Source organism: Neophocaena asiaeorientalis, unplaced genomic scaffold (genome assembly GCF_003031525.2).
Source record: "Neophocaena asiaeorientalis asiaeorientalis breed wild unplaced genomic scaffold, Neophocaena_asiaeorientalis_V1.1 scaffold407, whole genome shotgun sequence".
NCBI lineage: Eukaryota > Metazoa > Chordata > Mammalia > Artiodactyla > Phocoenidae > Neophocaena > Neophocaena asiaeorientalis.
Genome location: NW_020174060.1, coordinates 673,162 through 689,030, shown reverse-complemented (window position 1 = coordinate 689,030; position 15,869 = coordinate 673,162). Strand labels below are relative to the sequence as shown.

Genomic DNA, 15,869 nt, shown 5'->3' with positions numbered 1-15,869 from the left:
CGTTAACGGAAGAATAGAGAAACAGCAGAGGACCCGAGATCGCTGACAGAACGCACCCCTCGGGCTTGCCGGGAACGGCACATACGCGCCACACTTGCTGCTGCGCCCCTGCATCCGTGGCAGACACCGCGAGTCAAGCAGCAGGTGTTGTGCTTAGCTAGGGCGCCACCCCAGGTCCCTTCTAATACGGCGCTCTAGGAAGCCCCTGCAATTTGTTACCACTGGCAAGAGATGAGAACTCACTCGCCTTCTTTGTATAAGGCCGTCCCCACAGACTGTTCTGATACCTTAGTGCACGTGATAGCTCACATTTCTCTAGTGTTTCCACGTGCTCTGTAGCAAACCTTCCAGCCCAGAAAACAGAGATGAGAAGGATTGGGGATTCATTAACTAAACCAGGACTGGAGCAGAGCAGAGCGACTCCCTGTTGCTAGGACTGCCTCCTCTGACCCTCTCCTCCTCAGGCTTCCCATCAGATGGGCCCCTGGTGTGTGCCCTGGAGCAGGAGCAAAGGTTCCGCCTCCCTCCGAAGCCACCTCCCCCTCTGCAGCCTGTCCTTCGCGGTGGGCTAAGGTTGGAAGCTGCTCTCAGCTGCCCCCGCTTCCAGCGGCATCCACAGCATCACCTCATCCGCAGCCTGGCAGGTGCTGGAGAGGGTTAAGGTTCATGGGAGGAGGGGAGCTGAGGCGGAGGCAGGTGGTGTCTGGTGGAATCTAGTTGAGGTCTGACCTGAGGGTCCGGTGTGATGAGCTGTTCTTCGCAGAGGCCAGGCCAGAGGAACTGACGCCCCACGTGATGGTGCTCCTGGCCCAGCACTTGGCCCGCCACCGGTTGCGGGAGCCCCAGCTTCTGGAAGCCATTGCCCACTTCCTGGTGGCCCAGGAAGCCCAGCTCAACAGCAAGGTGGGATTACCTCCCACCTTCCCATGCTCCTCTCCTACTCATCCCATCCTAAGACACCTGGCAGGCCTAACCCCCACCCAGCCTGATTGGCTGCTTCTATCTGCAGCAGACAACCCAGTTAGGCTCTCTGCTCTTTCCTGTGGGGTTCCACCTTTGCTCACACCCTCGCTGGCTTGTCCAGCTCCCCAGCATGTATGCCTGGGTTGTCTGCACTTCTCCAAACACTTTTTTTTAAAGATGTTGGGGGTAGGAGTTTATTAAGTTATTTAATTATTTTTGGCTGTGTTGGGTCTTCGTTTCTGTGCGAGGGCTTTCTCTAGTTGTGGCAAGCGGGGGCCACTCTTCATCGCGGTGCGCGGGCCTCTCACTATGGCGGCCTCTCTTGTTGCGGAGCACAGGCTCCAGACGCGCAGGCTCAGTAGTTGTGGCTCACGGGCCTCGTTGCTCCGCGGCATGTGGAATCCTCCCAGACCAGGGCTCGAACCCGTGTCCCCTGCATCAGCAGGCAGATTCTCAACCACTGTGCCGCCAGGGAAGCCCTGCAAACACTCTCAGCCCGTCCTAGCTTGGTTGATCCCACTCTGCTAAGTCTTCAGGGACAGAACCCACAGCCACGTCTCCTCTGCTTGTTTGAAGACTAATCGCGTGGAGCTCAAGCAGTGCTTACACTGTTGAGCTTCTGGTGTGTGTGTAGAGGGATTGTTCTGCCTTTATGGTGATGCTGTAAGCTTGCAGGCCAAGCCTCCCTGAGGTCCAGCTTGTAAAGGATACTGGAGAACCGCTTCGCGCTGGGTGATGGGCTGCCCTTGCTCCGCAGGTGGTACAGAAGTTGGTCCTGCCCTTTGGGCGACTGAACTACCTGCCTCTGGAAGAGCAGTTCATGCCCTGCCTTGAGAGGATCCTGGCTCGGGAAGCAGGGGTGGCCCCCCTGGCAACTGTCAACATCTTGATGTCACTGTGCCAGCTGCGGTGCCTGCCCTTCCGAGCCCTGCACTTTGTTTTTTCCCCAGGTTTCATCAGCCACATCAGTGGTGCGCAGACTGGAGGGCTGGCTGGGTCCTGGGGAGCCAGTGGGCAGGGGAAGCAGGGTCGGGGTCTGCACCCCAGTAAGTCTTGTCCTGCTTCCCTGCAGGCACCCCTCACGCCCCGATTGTGCGGCGCTACCTCTCCCTGCTAGACACGGCCGTGGAGCTGGAGCTCCCGGGATATCGGGGTCCCCGCCTTCCCCGAAGGCAACAAGTGCCCATCTTCCCCCAGCCACTCATCACCGACCGTGCCCGTTGCAAGTACAGGTGGCTGGGGCAGCTCTGGGGAGGGGAGGGGAGGGGAGCGGCCCGCACGCAGCACAGGGTAGGCCAACCCGGGGGACCACGTTCTGTGCGTGCTGCTGCGCCCTAGGCAGTCGGAAAGAGCGGAGCAGCAGAGGCATTTCCCAGGGCCGTGGAACTAGGCGGGAGGGAGCTAGAACGAGTGTCTTGGGGGCTTTCCTGATACCGGTGTTCCTCTCCCCCTCAGTCACAAGGATATAGTAGCCGAGGGGCTGCGCCAGCTGCTGGGGGAGGAGAAGTATCGTCAGGACCTGACCGTGCCTCCAGGCTACTGCACAGGTGAGCTCCGGGTGGGCCTGCGGCTCGCCAGGACACGGAGCCTCCGCTGAAGGCCAGCAGCTCTCTCTCTCCATGCCCTGCAGACTTCCTGCTCTGTGTCAGCAGCTCTGGTGCTGTGCTCCCCGTGAGAACCCAGGACCCCTTCCTACCGTATCCTCCCCGGTCCTGTCCCTACACAATCCGTGACCCTGCCCAGAGGTAAGGGAAGAGGGTGGGAGAGCCCTGCCTGCCTTCATAGACAGCAGCTCTGAGCCAGTCACTTCTCCTCCAGGGTGGTACTGATGCTGCGGGAACGGTGGCATTTCTGCCGGGATGGCAGAGTGCTGCTGGGCTCACGGGCTCTGCGGGAGCGGCATCTGGGCCTGATGGGCTACCAGCTCCTGCCGGTGAGAGCCCTCCCCACGCCCACACACTCAGCTAGTACCCCTCCCCTGGCCGGCCAGGCCCTGGGGTAACCTGCTACCCTCTCCCCCTGCAGCTACCCTTCGAGGAACTGGAGTCACAGAGAGGCCTGTCCCAGCTCAAGAGCTACCTGAGGCAGAAGCTTCAGGCCCTGGGCCTCCGCTGGGGGCCTGAAGGGGGGTGAGGGCGTGCACATGGGTTCAGGATGCCCCCCCCCCCATTGGGGGATGGACAGTTTGCACTTTGGCTCCCTCTGCTTTGATTTGTCATTAAAGTTCCTTTCCTTCCCCATTGCACATCTCGTTTCTGGGACAGAGCGGGCTGGAATCCGTCACCTCTCTTCCATTCATACCCGGCTCACACACACGCGCAGCCGGGGATAGGTGGGGGCCGAAGCACTTTATTGCGGGGCGCTGGTAAGGGGACTTTAAATTATTCACTTAAATAAAAACGAGGAGGGAGGAGGACGGGGCGAGCACCCCCCAGCCCCTGTTCCCTCTGTCCATCTGTCCCTCGGCCGTCCATCCAGGTAGCAGCTACACAGGCATGGGCATCTCGTTGTACTCGTCCACGCCCTCCCGCTCATCGAACACCGGCTCTGCCTCGTTAGCATCCAGCTGTGGTAGGGGCAGAGTCGGAAGGTTGGTGCTGAGCGCGACCTCTTGGCGAGACCAAGGTGGGGGCCGGTGGGGTGGGGAGGGGCGCGGGAGCCTTACGCATCTCATCTCTCGCTCGGTGAAGATGCGGGTGAGCACCAGCATGCGGAGCGGCACCGTGAGGATGAGGATGAAGGGGAAGGCCAGGGAGGCGGCCGTGGACATGACGGCCCAGAGCACGGCCAGGCAGAGCAGCTGCAGGGCTGTGAACAGGTGCATACGGAGGGTCCGAACCTGCGTGGGGGGGTGCGGGGCAAGACAGGTGAGCCCAGGCTTCTCTCCAGCCTCCGAGCGCCCTGGTCCCCGGAGGGCCATCAGGCCTGCCACATCCAGAGGACGACGACCCCTCTCCCCTCCACAGGGGTGGGACGGAAGCGCCTCCTTGGGTGCTTACCGGAGATGGGTCTGCACGGGCTGAATGGTGGCTGGCCAGGGTGGGCAGATGGGGGGCTGGAGGGTGACCCACACAGACCAGGAGGGGGCAGAGGCACAGGGCCCTTCCGAGCCGGGTCTCACCTTCTTGACATAGGTGACGTCTGGGTGGTGTTTGGGTGGCATGAGAAGCAGGTGCAGCCGCTCATAAAACTGGATCCCGTTAAGGGAGGTAACTCCCATGTACAGAAAAATCCCGAAGAGCACAGCCAGGGGGATCTGCCGGAGCAGATCCCCGATGACCAAGGAGAGGCCTGGGGGAGGAGGAGAAGAAACAGCTGGCCCCAGGGCTCTCTACCCCAGTGGCCCCAAGACCCCTCCGGGAAGGCTGGGCGCGAGAGGTGAACGTACCCACAAGCAGGGCAACCAGCAGCCCCGTCACCCGCTGCTCCTTGACCTCCTGGATCTTGGGCTTGTCCCCGGGCGCCACAGCCTTGCTCATGACAGTAAGCGCGTTGGCATGCGTGACGGAGCGGACGGTGGCAGCGGCCAGCCAGGGCAAGCCAAAGAGGGCACAGATGCCGCCCATGGCCACGATGAGCAGCAGGTCCAGGTGGAAGCCGGAGCCCTTCTGCAGCATGCGCTCCTTCTTGGAGATGATCAGCCTGGGCGGAGACAGGCACGCGCTGAGCCCCGGGCCCAGCCTGGCAGACAACTGTGTCTTGCCAGAGTGCCAAGTCAGTCACCTCTGTCTGTTTCTGGAACCTGATGGTCCCTGCCTCTTCCGTCAGGGCGAGGGTCCCATCATGGAACTGAGTCCTATCTGGCCCTCCCTACCCTCCTGGACAGCTCCCAGCCCGTACTGTGCCCATCCGAGAAAACGTCAGTGGGATTTTCTGCTGCCTACAAAGTCAACTCCAGCAGCCAGCCTGCCGGGGGCTCCAGCTCCTCCACGCAGCAGGCGGTCGCCGTCTGCACGGCACCCCGCCTCTGCCAGGACCACTCACGTGGTGATCTGTGTCTCCATGAAGATAAGGATGAAGACCAAGATGGCGGGCAGCAGGCTGGCGACCATCATCCACACGGGGAAGGAGCTGCGCTCCCCCAGGGGGTTGATGACCCAGCCCCGCTTCTCTGGGGCTGTCACTGAGAATCCGCTGGGCACGCTCAGCTTCTGCGGGGCAGAGGGTGGGGCCGGGGGTGGGTGAACCTTGGAGGGAGTGCCCTGAGCTGCACTGGGCAGGGTGGACGCCGAAGGCGTGCTGTGGGAAAGGCCTGGTGTCTGCCCAGTTTAGAGGCAGCTCTGGACTTGGGGGCCTGAAGGGGAACGTCCAGAGTCCAACACCGCCTCACGGCTGCGCGCGCTCCGCCGTACCTGGGTGTAGGTGTCCTCAATACTGTAATCCACGAGCACCATGATGAGGATCGCGATGGGTACCCCGAAGTCCCCGATCACTCGCCGCACCTGTGGGCGAGCACCATGCTCGGAGGGGCACACCTCGCTGCAGCCCTGACTCCGAGTCGCCCCCCTTCCTGCCCCCAGATCTCGCCTCCCTCGGGCCCGCCAGCCCACACACCCGGCCAGGGAAGAACCGGCTGTTCTTGAATTTGCGCAGGAAGAAGGCGATGAAGAAGGTGCCAGCCATGAGCACCAGCGACAACAGGGCGGTGTTGGGCTGGCCCCGGGGCCTCCCCTGCCTGGACGGCCCGGCTGAGCTCTCATTCCTCGGCCCCAGCGTGGCTGCTTCTGCCCTAGCCCACGTGGTGTTCTCGCTACTGTCTGCCTCGGAGCTGTTGGAGACCGAACAGCCGTGGAGGGGATGTTCCTGGAAGATCTGGGGAGAGGACAAAGGATTCTATCAGCTTAACTGGTGAGACATCCGGGACTCAGCTGTATGCTGAGTGGGACAGGTAGGGCTGGGGGTGGCTGGCCTGCCCTCAAGGAGCTTGTCTTGATTAAAAAAATGACCAAGGTGACCAGATGTGAGCACGAGACAACTAGGAATTAAGAGAGGGGCTGGTCTGGGACTTCCCTGGCAGTCCAGTGGTTAAGACTGAGCTTCCAATGCAGGGGGTGTGTGGGTTTGATCCCTGGTCAGGGAACTAAGATCCCACATGCCACCCGGCGTGGCCAAAAAATTTAAAAAAAAGAGGGGTTGATCTAATTCGGGAAAGCAGCTGCAAACGACGCTCCAGCCAGGCCTGGAGGAGCAACACAGGGAGTGTGGTGGGCCTCGGGGGCACATCTCCTGATCCTGACACAGACACAGACGTGGGTCTGATGCCCAGACCGTGACCCTGTCTGTCATCTTGGGGGCCTTTCCCTTTGACCTTCTGGATTGTTCGCCGCTTTAACAAAAGCACAGGGGCTTCCCTGGGGGCACGGTGGTTAAGAATCCGCCTGCCAGTGCAGGGGACACGGGTTCAAGCCCTGATCTGGGAAGATCCCACATGCCGCAGAGCAACTAAGCCCATGCGCCACAACTACTGAGCCCGTTCACCTAGAGCCGGTGCTCTGCAACAGGAGAAGCCACCGCAATGAGAAGCCTGCACAACACAGCAAAGAGTAGCCCCCCGCCCCCCCCAAAAAAAGAGTAGCCCCCACTTGCCGCAACTAGAGAAAGCCCGCACGCAGCAACAAAGACCCAATGCAGCCAAATAAATAAATATATTAAAAAAAAAAAAAATCCACCTTCCAATGCAGGGGACACGGGTTCAAGCCCTGATCTGGGAAGATCCCAACTGCCGCAGAGCAACTAAGCCCATGCGCCACAACTACTGAGCCTGCGCTCTAGAGCCCGGGAGCCACAACTACTGAAGCCCGCGTGCCTAGAGCCTGTGCTCCGCAGCAAGAGAAGCCACGCAGTGAGAAGCCCGCGCGCCGCAACGAAGAATAGCCCCTGCTCGCCGCAACTAGAGAAACCCGCGCGTAGCAACAAAGACCCAACGTGGCCAAAAATAAATAAATAAAGTTATTTAAAAAAAAACAAAAGCACATATTACCTTCGTTATTAAAGATATGTGAGTCATCCGCCTAGATATTCAGCCTCACAGGTAATGGAATAATTGCAGAGTAAGCTCATAAGGATCCCCCTTTTCACATCTTAAAGTTTTGAAAATTTATTTCATAGAAGATACTGTGAAATATACGTCTTATATGCTGTGAAGCATGTATACTACTTTTGCAAGAATGTATTTGCAAGTTTAAAAAAAAAACAAAAACGTGAGTCTTTAAGACTGATCTGAAGCTCTGGTATATATGTTGGTGACAGGGAGGGAGGGTGGGTGGGGAAGGGGTGGGGGCAGCAGGAAGGACCAGCCTAGGTTCCGTGGCTCCATGGGGCAGCCCGGCCTCACGCTCAGAGAACAAAGGGGCAGGACGCCCCCGGCTCCCTCTAGTCCCAAAGCCCGGCCCCTCCTGGGCCAGGTTCCGTCAGGCCCACCCACCTTAACCAGCTTGTAGAAGGTCTCGTAGATGAAGATGAGGGAGATGAGGAAGGCGAAGATCTCCTGGGTGAAGCGGGAGACGAAGCGCACCAGGAAGCTCCCCTCCAGGGCCACCATGAGCAGGGCCAGCAGCACCAGCCAGAAGCCAATCCACACGCGGCCCACCAGGTACTCCAGGTCGTTGCTGCTGCAGAACTGGGGTACGGTGGGCAGTCAGGCTCAGAGCCCGGGGCGGGCTAACGGGGCGGGAGTGCTCGGGGAAGAGGACGGGGAGTTGAGCTGGGCAGGGAGGACCAGCCCGGGTAGCCCGTGGCCCCTCACCGAGAAGAAGGCTTCCTCGAAGACCAGCAGGGGCCCCGAGAAGCCGATCACCAGCAGTGGCTGGGCCCCCAGCAGGCAGAAGATCACGCCCTGGACTGCCGTGGACATGATCAGCTCCGATACTCCAATCAGGTCATGCGTCTTCTCTCCTAGGGCGGCAAGAGCCAGCTCAGCGGCTGGCGGCCGGGGGGACCCATGCGCTCCCCACCACGACCTGAAGCCTCTCCTTACCCAGCAGCCCCCCGAAGGTGATGGCAGGAGACAGGGCCGCGAAGTAGATGAAGATGACGGCGGCCAGGCACTGGGGGTTGAGCGCGTCTCGGAAGTCGCTCAGGTAGTGGGGATAGCGGCGCCGCACATCTCGGATCAAGCCCCCAAAAGGCCGGCCTGTCCGCCGAAGGGGATCGTCTTCCACCACACCTGCCACCTCTACCATCTGCAGGAGCGCTGCAACCCGGGCCTCCATCAGGGCGCCCGTCACAGCCCTCTTCCTCCCGTCCCGCTCTCCTCCGCGTACAACAGACCACCCTCCAGCCTAACCCCCAAGCCCCCAGCCGGCAGCCCAGACCTGGCCCCCGGCCTGCACTGGCCCGTACCCTTATCTTGGGCTGACTTGGGCTCCAGCCCAGCCCCCGGAGGCAACAGCCGGACCTGCTCCTCTCGCTTCTTGAGCATCTGCCGCTGGAAGTGAGCGACGGATCGTAGCAGCTCCTCGCCCTGCACCTCCGAGGGCGGCAGCACCACGCTGCAGTCCAGGAAGGCGTTGATGGCCGTCAGCAGGTCCTCCCGTTCGTCTGCCAGGTAGGCTGCCTCGTGGAATTGCTGCCAAAGCGGGACGGGGCTAGTGAGGACACGGGACGAGGGCCGGGGGCCTGGGGCCAGGCTCGGCGAGCTGGGTGGGGGCATCCCAAGTGGGCTCTGGGGCGCGCGGCCCGGCCGGGCGGCGGCTGACCTTGTCGGACATGAGGGTGGAGATGGAGCGGCCGATCTCATGGTAGTCCATGTTGGCACTGCTCGGACCCAGCAGCAGGAAGAGGAAGCGCACGGGCACCGGCACCTCCAGCACCGCGTCCAGCTCCGCTGCCTCCCGTAGCCGCACGAAGGCCATGGTGGGGCGGGAGAGGAACTCCACGCAGCCTGAGGGCGTGCAGCCGGCATGGGCGGGGGAGCAGCAGTCGCCTCCCGGCCCCCAGCGCAGGGGCGCCCCCGAGGCAGGCCCGGCCACCCGCACCCTGCCCCCCGAGCTCGCCCCACATACCCACAAGGACCACCGTAGCCTCGGCGTTCTCAGGGATCTTCTCCAGAAGCTTCAGCTCATGCTTGGACTTGGAGCGGGTGATCCCAGCCGGAGGAGCTGCAGGAGGCAGCTCACGCTGGGGACGCAGGAGAGCAGAGCTCAGCCTGGCTACCCCCCATCCCCGGCCCCGCCCGTTCCCGCCCGACTCGCTCGGCGGTCTCGCAGCCCGAGCCGCAGTGGCGGCCGGACCTGACCCAGGCAGGGTCACTTTCTCCCCTCACCTCTCGCTCCACCTCCAGCCGGGTCTCGGGAACACCTCCAATGAGAGGCTCGGTGACGTGGGGGTCGCTCTCGGCCCCCTGGCCGTGGTGATGCCCCAGCAGGGAGCCCAGGGAGCCGGCCGAGATGTTGCGGGGAAAGGAGAAGTCCTTCTCATCACTCGGGTGGCTGGTGGGGCAGCAGGCAGGAGGTGAGGAGGGCCGGCAGCCGGCGCTGGGCACGGGCGGGCGCTGGGCACGGGCGGGCGGGCAGGGTGCGGCGGGCGGTGCCTCACCTGTGTTTCAGCAGCAGGGCCCTCAGCACGTTGGCTCTGTCCTCAGCCTTGATCTGGTCAGAGATGACCATCTGCTCCACCACCTGGTGGGCCACGCCAGGCAGGGTCTGCTGGTCCAGGTCCAAGAGCACAGCCCCTGGAATGAGGACCACCGCGAGAGGCCCTCATCCCCAGGCAAGATGCAAGGGCGAGGATGGGAGGGAGGGAGAGCGGGAGCGAGGGCAGCCAAGTAAGTGCGGCCCAGGGATCAGTGAGCAGGGCCCAGCTCTGCCCGAGGCCCAAGTCCCACGGCCTCTCTGACCCACTTCTTCCAGCCCCCCTCTCCCCGCAGGAATGCTGTGGGGCTCAGCAGAGGCCAGGGAACCCCTGCCATCAGAGAGGCCACCGGGGCCGGGTCCTGCCCAGATGCCCCTTCCGGGAAGCACGCAGCCGGAAGTGCCCCGGGCCACCCCCTCGGCCTAGACTGCTCTTCACTGCCAGCAAGTGCCTCCTCTGACTTCACTCTAGGGTCCTAGTTCTGCCCTCTGGAGCACGACACAGCCGGTCTGCGTCCCCGTGGCAGCCCTGGAGCCATCTGAAGACGTCCCCCTCCAAGTCCAGCAGCTGCTCAAGGACAGTTTCTAGATCTCTCCACCCCGTCACTGCTCTGAGCTGCCATTTCATATAGAAATGAAGGTCCTTTCAAAAGTCACCAGGTCATTTTTCCGTCAAGGTCAACTCACAGGAACACAGAACTAAAGACCCAACAGAACCGAAGGCCCCCCGAGCAGCCGAAACCAAGATCGCAAAGCCCGGCGATAAAGCACCCACACTTTGGCGCCTTACCCCAAGCCCTCAAGCCTCACTCAGAGCCTAGTTAGTTTCTGCTAGTTTGGAAGTAATTCTGACAGCAGGTTTCTGAGTCCTCAGCTGCTTAGAAGCAGGCCTGCTGACAGCAGCTGGGAGCGATTCCCCAACAGGAAGGAGGAAACGAGCAAACAGCAGAACATCAGACACAGCGCTCGCGAATCCTGCATCCGTGCTCATGCAGTCGTTTACACAGCCCTACTACACGTTAGGTCACATTCCCCAGAGTCTCTAGAATTTCCCAAAGCGTTCCACTAAAACTGTTTGACAACACTGTAGCATCCAAAACATACCAGCTTCCGTTATCTGAAAATATCACTTAGAGAAGCTGTTTGCTGAAGATGCCAGACAAGAGAAGAGGGTCAGTCCTGCCCCGCAGTCACCCAGTGACAGAGCCCGAGGAATGGCAGGCATCGTGAGAGGTGATATCATGACAGGAGATGCTCCCTCCTGGGCTCTGGTGACATTACACACCCTGCTGCTCAAGACAAATGTGGGACCGTGTGGTCCTCAGAGAACGGGCTCGGCGGGCGAAGGGAACTCCTGGGGCGATGATGGGCAGGGGGTGGGGCATGGGTTACCGTGGGCCAGGGTCCGGCGCAGCTCCAGGAGGCTGCGGAACGAGAGGGAGGCCACGTGGGGCTTCCCCCAGCGCTCCGTCTCTTCCTCTACATCCTCCTCGAATTTGATCCAGCGCGCCGTCTCCCGCCACTGAGGCTCCTGGTTTTTGTCCAGCAGCAACTCATTCAGTTCCACAAACACCTTGGGGTGAGATCAGAGGGCATGGCAGGACGGAGGGCACAGGCATGGAGCCTGGGCAAGTTATTAACCCATCTGAGACTGTCCCTCGTCTGTGAAATGGGAGTAATACCACCCCCATTACTAGTGTACAACACAGGGACCTAATGTATAGCACAGGGATCTATACTCAATATTTTATAATAACCTATGAGGGAAAAGTATCTGAAAAAAATAGATATATATGTACGTTTAACTGAGTCACTTTGCTGTACACCTGAAACTAAGACAACATTGTAAATCAACTATACTACAATAATGATAATAATAAAATGGGGGCTAAAAGAAAAAGTATACAAAACATTTAGCACAGTATATGACTCTTAGTAACCGTCTGATGAATGGTCACTACACACACACACACACACACACACAAAATGGAATTTTTTTTTTTTTTGGCCTCACCACGCAGCATGCGGAACTTCCCTGACCAGGGATCGAACCGACGGGAAGTGAGTATTCACCACTGGACCACCAGGGAAGTCCTACATTGGAATTCTGTAGGATTCATTTATATGCTTTCAAGAACTGGCAAAACTAATTGAGAGTGACCACAGAGCGGTCGCCTCTGAGGGTGGTGACTAGGCAGAGGCCTGAAGGAACTCCCTGAGTGTGGGAAATGTCCTATATCTAGGTAGGGTTGGCCAGGTATTTACACGTGCAGAGTGTCACAGAGCTGTTTGCTTAACCCGAGTGTGCTTTACTGTGTCTGTTCGACCGCAATAAAAAGGTCACCAAAAATAGCCACTGGGAGGGTCAGGGTTCAGGACCAGAGCCCCGAAGTCTAAGGTGGGCAACATCGCTACGTAACTGAGTGGCCTTGACCAGTCACTGCCCCTGATGTATGGCTGATGCCGCCTGGGCCGCCATCCTCACAGGTTACGGGAGGACTGGATGAGCACAGAGGTGACTGGATTCTGAAAAATGAAATGCGCCGCTCCACGGAGTTGCCTCTGGCCCAAACGGTCCTCAAACACCTCGCTGCCGGCTGCCAGAAAACGGGCACGAAAGGGAAGCCGACCTGTCTAAGATGTGAGCCAGAACCGTAAGGCCCACACCAGCAACAGCAGGTAATACCGTAATAACTGTCTGGGGACAGACGGCTACTAGACTTACCGTAGTACCCATGTCGTAATGTGTTTAAATGTTGAATCGTTATGTTGTACACCTGAGGCTAACATAATATTCTGTACCAACTATATTTCAATTAAAAAACTCAATGCTGTCTGAAGATGTGTATGTCGCACTCTTGAGCAGTGTACAACCTTCAAAACCATACATGGCAACCCTGGTGCTCGAGATGACCGCAGGTCTGAGAAGCGACGGGGGCTGTGGTGAGAAGACGGATGGGGAGATGCTGCAAGACCGTGAAGTGGAGAAATTACCTCGTGGGGCTTGTGGGGGGCCCGGGGCCGAGCCCGAGGGGTGGGGCCAGGCTCTCGCCCTTCCCGGCCACTCTGCACAGACGCTTTGGCATTCTTCCGCACCAAATGTCGCCGTACCCCAGGAACGTCCTCAAACCGGTGACCTGGGGGCGGGGGGTGGAGGGACAGGGTCAAGCGCCCCTTCCTCTTACCCCCACCTTCGTTCCCAGCAGCTCCGGGCTTGGCCCAGGCCCAGCACTCACTCTTCATGAGGTCTAGGTCGGCCGTGGCCAGCGTCTGGGCCTCGCTCTCGTCCGTCGGGACCCGGGGCAGCAGTGCCTGCTCAGCCCCAGTCATGCTGCCGATGCGTCTCCTCTCCTGCAGATTGTAGCTGCGGTGCCCAGGCTGCGCTTTGGCCAGGGGGCGCCCAGAGGCACCCCCATCATCACCTCCCGCTGTGACACTGGCCACAGCCGCCACCTCTTCCACCAGGGCTCTGGACAGACAAAGCAGCCGTGAGCCTGAGAAGGCTGGCCCCTCTCCCTCGGCCGGGAGCCACACAGGAGGGACCCAGGAAGGGGACCGCGCTGGACCTCACCCCTCCTCGCTCCCCACTCTCGGTAGGTGCGGATGTGAAAGAGTGAGGATTCTGGAAGCAGACTGCCGCATCTAAATCCGGCTCGACCATTTACTGGCTGTGCCCCCCCAAGCAATCACACAAGCCACCCGGAACATCAGCTCAGCAGCAAAACGGAGCTGAGGGCAGCCTTCCCAGGTGTGGGGAGAGTGAAGTCCGGAAAAGTACCCAGAGTGGGACCTGCTTCCCCTCCCAGGCACACCCCTAACAATGGACTCGAGGTTCACGGGGTCTCGTGTTTCTAACCAAATGGAGTAAAGTACATGGAAATGGGCCTTTGAAACTGTAGACACCCCACCCCTACCCAACAGTCAAGGAGGATATGAACCCCTGTCCCTTACAGATTCCAGCTTCTGCTCCCATCCCCCAAGCTGCGATGCCTCCTTTCTCTCTGCCACTGCCAGTGGGTCCCTGTCCCTGCCGCACCATTCCAAACTGTTCTCCCGGCATCTCACCTCCCACAGCTCCCAGCCCCCATCCCCTGCCCATGACCAGTCCCTCCTCTGCCAGGCTTTCTCCACCTACACCGACCTTCCGTGCCCTCGCTTCTGCTCGCACCCCTGCCCACAAATCTGACCCACTTTTCCAGCGCGACGCCGTGCTCTCTCTGGGGCTCCGCCACCTCCTCCTGGCCGTCCAGCCACCTGCAGGCCTGCGCCCCCAGTGCAGACAGCCAACGCGGACCCAGCTCCATCCACATTGTCCTATCTCCCCAGCGAGCCTGTACCGCCCTGGAGGGGCGATCCGCCCTTCACTTCCCCGGGTCCTTCACACTGCCTGGCACCCAGAAACCAACAGGGAGGTGACAGTAGTGACCTTGAGACCCAGTTCAGTGATTTCTTCCAAGAAGGCTTCTCTGGCTAACAACCCCAAACTCCAATCACCTACTGGTACCGACACTACACCTGAACCAGGTCGTCTGGCACAGAACTTGTTCTGATACCATTTCATGAGACCACAAGCAGGGTAGACTGGCAGCTAGCTCCCCAAGAGCAAGAGGGGGTCTCCTGTTGCTCTCACACCCTTGGGGTCCCGGGGGTGCGTGGAGGTCACCCGTCCAGTCCCTGATCCGGGGTTTGACGCTGCTCCACATGAAGCCACGGGCGGGGGGGATGGCAGGGGGTGGGAGGAGACGGCTTAGACCACACATCTCTTCCGTGCCAGGCCGACCCATACTTAAACTTCCGTTCACACCACCCTTTAACCCCTACTACCACCTTGTGAGAAAAGTTCTATTATTCTTGGTTTATAGATGGGAAAACAGGCTCATAGACACTGTGACTCGTCCAAAGTCAAATCGCAGCGGCAGGATTGGGATTTCTGAACCTGTCTGAGGACCTCAAGGCTCCTGCTTTGTTCCCCACCTCGACTCGCTGGTGCCGGCCCGGGAGGTCCCTGTTTGGGGACACTTACCCAGTCTGGGCCCCTTTGGTGGCCTGGGGAGCTGTGTCGTGGTGGGGCAGCATTGGAGGGGGAGACGGACTGGTTGTTTCCGCCTTCCGGTCCGCACCTTCATCCTCCTGGAGAAAGAACTAGAACAGGGACCCATGTGAGCAGGTGAGGCCAGGCCAGGGGTACCGCAGACATCCCCAGGAGCCCTGCCCCCGCTCACCTGCACGGAAGAGGGTGTGGACGCAGGGGGCTGGCTGAGTGCCCGGGCCCCCTCGGCCTCACTGGCCTCATCCCCCTCTTCCTCGCCCTCCTCGATGGTGGGGGTCTCCCCAGTCGGGGAGGCTGCAGGGCGCCTGCGCGGCTTCCGTCCTGAGCCCTGGGGTACCTTTCGGCGCCTGGTGTCGGGAGGCAGGTGGGTGGACAGCGGGTGGTGGATGTGGTGGGAGGACTGCCGGTGGTCTGCAGGGAGGAGGGCGCTTAGCTGCCGGCGGGCACGGCTCCCCGCTCAGCTGGCCGGCCTCCAGCGCCCCCCCGCCAGGCCCCCCGGCTCCATCCTGGCTCCATCCTGGCAGCCAGAGCACCCCTGCCCCGCGCTCACTCCGCCTCCCCGAGCCCCCTCACATTCAAAGTCTGCCTCCCCGTAGCTTCGGCCCGGCTCCTCCCCTCCTCGGGACCCGGCTTCCTGCAGGATCTCCTCAAACCGCTCCACGCCCAGGGTGCGGTGAAGTTCATCCTCGTCCTGCTCAGGGAAGCCTGGCGTCACAGGGCCCAGGCTCTCTGGCTCCGGCTGTGGAGAAGAAGGGGCGGTGAGAACGCATGCACGCACGCACGGGAAACGCTCCTCGAAACCCCACCCCGCCTAGCGGCTGAGTCCAGTACCACCCCCCGCCCCGGCTGCCCTCCCCTCGAGTGCCAGGGACTCGGGACTCAGCACCCACCGCCCAGCGGCCCGTCCCCCGGGTTCCGGGCTCTCAGGACCCTGGCTGGGCGCATTCCAGTCAGTTCTAGGGCCTGTGGAAAGCGTCTGCCCTGGAAGCCTCAGCAGAAATCCTGTGTGTCCAGCCCGCAGGTCAAGGTCGGGTGTGTGATCTGGGCCGTTCACACGGCTGATAGTAGTGAACGCAGCCCCTGTGCTCGGGGATGGCGACTGAGCCTGAAAAGTAACTTCTGCAGGCGCCTGCGCTACCTGACCCGGGCTTGGTCTGAATCGAACTAGAGCCCAGCTCCTGGACAGGGATGCAGCGCTTCCCCTTGGGAGTCCGGAGCCCGGGGCCTCAGCCGCTGCGGTGCCCCGCCCTGCCCCCACCCTCACTCCCCCCCACCTGAGTCAGACT

The 15,869-nt window shown here is 60.8% G+C and overlaps 2 protein-coding genes across 3 annotated transcripts in view; one reads left to right on the top strand and one right to left on the bottom strand.

Annotated features, from left to right (window-relative positions):
- The window catches only part of FASTK (Fas activated serine/threonine kinase), a 4,691-nt gene extending 1,488 nt beyond the window's left edge, over positions 1-3,203 (top strand). Inside the window, exons 3-10 of the mRNA XM_024754541.1 lie at positions 460-644; positions 764-903; positions 1,721-1,934; positions 2,036-2,195; positions 2,419-2,510; positions 2,594-2,708; positions 2,782-2,896; positions 2,989-3,203. Coding sequence (XP_024610309.1) covers positions 460-644; positions 764-903; positions 1,721-1,934; positions 2,036-2,195; positions 2,419-2,510; positions 2,594-2,708; positions 2,782-2,896; positions 2,989-3,096 — 1,129 coding nt within the window. The 3' untranslated portion in view covers positions 3,097-3,203. The remainder of the gene's footprint in view (positions 1-459; positions 645-763; positions 904-1,720; positions 1,935-2,035; positions 2,196-2,418; positions 2,511-2,593; positions 2,709-2,781; positions 2,897-2,988) is intronic.
- Positions 3,204-3,292: 89 nt separating this feature from the next.
- SLC4A2 (solute carrier family 4 member 2) overlaps positions 3,293-15,869 on the bottom strand; it is a 16,526-nt gene continuing 3,949 nt past the window's right edge. For both annotated transcript variants that reach the window (XM_024754495.1, XM_024754496.1), the window contains 21 exons: positions 15,157-15,322; positions 14,756-14,994; positions 14,557-14,675; positions 12,770-13,002; positions 12,528-12,670; positions 10,926-11,106; positions 9,499-9,634; positions 9,227-9,392; positions 8,967-9,081; positions 8,661-8,845; positions 8,305-8,530; positions 7,940-8,155; positions 7,709-7,857; positions 7,388-7,582; positions 5,518-5,775; positions 5,316-5,405; positions 4,948-5,114; positions 4,352-4,605; positions 4,085-4,254; positions 3,629-3,802; positions 3,293-3,529 (listed from right to left, as the gene is read on the bottom strand). In XM_024754495.1, coding sequence (XP_024610263.1) covers positions 3,449-3,529; positions 3,629-3,802; positions 4,085-4,254; positions 4,352-4,605; positions 4,948-5,114; positions 5,316-5,405; positions 5,518-5,775; positions 7,388-7,582; positions 7,709-7,857; positions 7,940-8,155; positions 8,305-8,530; positions 8,661-8,845; positions 8,967-9,081; positions 9,227-9,392; positions 9,499-9,634; positions 10,926-11,106; positions 12,528-12,670; positions 12,770-13,002; positions 14,557-14,675; positions 14,756-14,994; positions 15,157-15,322 — 3,663 coding nt within the window. In that variant the 3' untranslated portion in view covers positions 3,293-3,448. The remainder of the gene's footprint in view (positions 3,530-3,628; positions 3,803-4,084; positions 4,255-4,351; positions 4,606-4,947; positions 5,115-5,315; positions 5,406-5,517; positions 5,776-7,387; positions 7,583-7,708; positions 7,858-7,939; positions 8,156-8,304; positions 8,531-8,660; positions 8,846-8,966; positions 9,082-9,226; positions 9,393-9,498; positions 9,635-10,925; positions 11,107-12,527; positions 12,671-12,769; positions 13,003-14,556; positions 14,676-14,755; positions 14,995-15,156; positions 15,323-15,869) is intronic.